This window comes from Nicotiana tomentosiformis, chromosome 11 (genome assembly GCF_000390325.3).
Source record: "Nicotiana tomentosiformis chromosome 11, ASM39032v3, whole genome shotgun sequence".
NCBI lineage: Eukaryota > Viridiplantae > Streptophyta > Magnoliopsida > Solanales > Solanaceae > Nicotiana > Nicotiana tomentosiformis.
The window spans coordinates 16585258-16587500 of NC_090822.1; the positions used below are offsets into that span (position 1 = coordinate 16585258).

General features: G+C 36.6%; 1 protein-coding gene across 1 annotated transcript; it reads left to right on the forward strand.

Moving 5' to 3' along the window:
- The first annotated feature begins 654 nt into the window (after window positions 1–654).
- Window positions 655–1739, forward strand: LOC138901083 (secreted RxLR effector protein 161-like). The gene is made up of 3 exons (XM_070188815.1): window positions 655–1068; window positions 1476–1535; window positions 1731–1739. Exons 1-3 carry the CDS (start codon window positions 655–657, stop codon window positions 1737–1739), a joined length of 483 nt encoding a protein of 160 aa, XP_070044916.1.
- The last annotated feature ends 504 nt before the right edge of the window (window positions 1740–2243 follow it).

The following is a 2243-nucleotide window of genomic DNA, read 5'->3' on the forward strand; positions in this document are numbered from 1 at the left end:
ATATAGTTAAGAGGAGGGCATAGACTATGATGAGACTTTTGCTCCATTTGCAAGATTAGAAGCAATTAGACTCCTTATAGCCTTTGCTACTTACATGGAATTCACTCTCTATCAGATGGATATCAAGAGTGCCTTCCTCAATGGCTATCTAAAGTAACAAGTGTTTGTCAAGGAACCTCTGGGATTTGAAAGCAAGGAACTTCTTGATCATGTGTACAAGATTAACAAGGCACTTTATGGGCTCAAGCAGGCTCCAAGAGCATGGTATGAAAGATTGTCAAAATTCTTGCTTGAGCATGGTTACAAGAGAGGTAAAATTGACAATACTTTGTTCTTGAAAGAAAAAGGTAAACATCTCTTGGTAGTTCAGATATATATTGATGATATAATCTTTGGAGCACTACTGATAGGTTAAGTAAAGAATTTGCTAAACTAATGAGCAGTGAATTTGAAATGAGTATGATGGGTGAGCTTAATTTCTTTTTAGGCTTACAAGTTAAACAAAATTCAAATGGAACTATGATCCATCAACAAAAGTTTGTGAAAGAGTTACTTAAAAGGTTTAAAATAGAAGATTCCAATGAAATTGACACTCCTATAGCTACAGCTACAAAATTAGATATAGATAAACCTGGTTCACCTGTTGATCAGTAGATGTATAAGGGAATGATTGGCTCTTTATTGTATCTCACTACTAGTAGACTTGATATTGTTTTCAGTGTTGGTCTTTGTGCTAGATTTCAGGCAAATCCAAAAGGAGTCTCACTTGACTGTTGTCAAAAGGATCTTGAGATACCTAAAAGCACCACTGACTTGTGTCTATGGTATCCAAAAGGTAGTAATTTCAGCCTAGTGGGATATGTTGATGCTGATTATGTAGGTTTTCTTGTGGATAGAAAAAGAACCTCAGGTATGGCAAACTTTCTTGGCTCATGTCTTGTGTCTTGGGCCACCAAAAAGAAATATTTTGTGGCCTTGTCTACTGCTGATGTTGAGTATGTGGCTGCTTCCTCATGTTGTGCTCAATTGTTGTGGATCAAACAACAATTAATGGACTATGGAATTGATGTAGGTTGTATCCCCATCTTTTGTAACAACACCAGTGCAATTAGTATGACCAGGAACCCGATTCATCACAAAAGAACTAAGCATATAGATGTTAGGCATCACTTTTTGAGGGACAACTATGAAAAAGGTTTGATCACTGTGGAATTTTTGCTACTGACAAGCAAATAGCTGACATCTTCACAAAAGCTCTAAGTAGAGATCACTTTGAAAGGAATAGGTTAGAATTATGGATGATTAAGATCACCTAAAAGGAACCAGTTCTAACTCAATAATTGGTTAGACAATTTGTGAATTTTGTAAATAATTAGATTAGATTTTGCTTAGTCTCATACTTTCACTAGTATACTTTTGTGCCTTGTGCTAAAATGTCTCATTAATCTCTAATGATATTATTTTTATTTTCTTAGAAAATTCAGACTAACACAAGAGAATTCTCAGTGAAGAACCTAGTTCATCAAGATTACATGGTATGTACTTTCCACTCAGCATATTTTGAAATAATTGTATTTGGATCATGATCAAAAGGAGAGTCCTATTTAATCCCAACCTCCCTCAAGCTTATCTGTCACAAAAAGAACTTGTTTTACCCAAAGATAGTCTCTAGCGCCATAATTGTCTAGAATCTAGTGAAGTCTCTAACGTCTTTTCAAAATGACTCCCAGTATGATTAGACTCCTGAGCTTCTGAAAAGTTACCGTTACCCATATAAACTCTCCCTCTTTAAATTGATTTGGCCTTAGCCGTTTCTTCACTTCTAATTTCCAGCCGCCAAATAATTCTATCTTCTCTCGTCTTCTCAGCATACAAACACACACACACACACACACACACACACATACTCTTCTTCTACCATCATCAATGGCAAACCTTTCTGAAAATCCCTCATCACCACCTAAAGAATCCACACCCATACCTTCAACTGCACCCTCAACCACACCTATCTCTAAGAAAAGAAGGATCAACAGGCTTCCTTCCAAGAACATCGCTTATAGTGAACAAATCAAGAAAATAAATGGACAATTGAAAGCAAGCCAGGCAAAGGAACCCCAAAAATCTGAAGAATCCTTTAATTCTGCAACTGAAGGGGAAGAAACTATTTCATCTGAAACAGAGCAGGTAACATCTGGTCCTAAGATTACATCTGGGGAAATTTCTGGGTTGCTGAGAATCTGGAG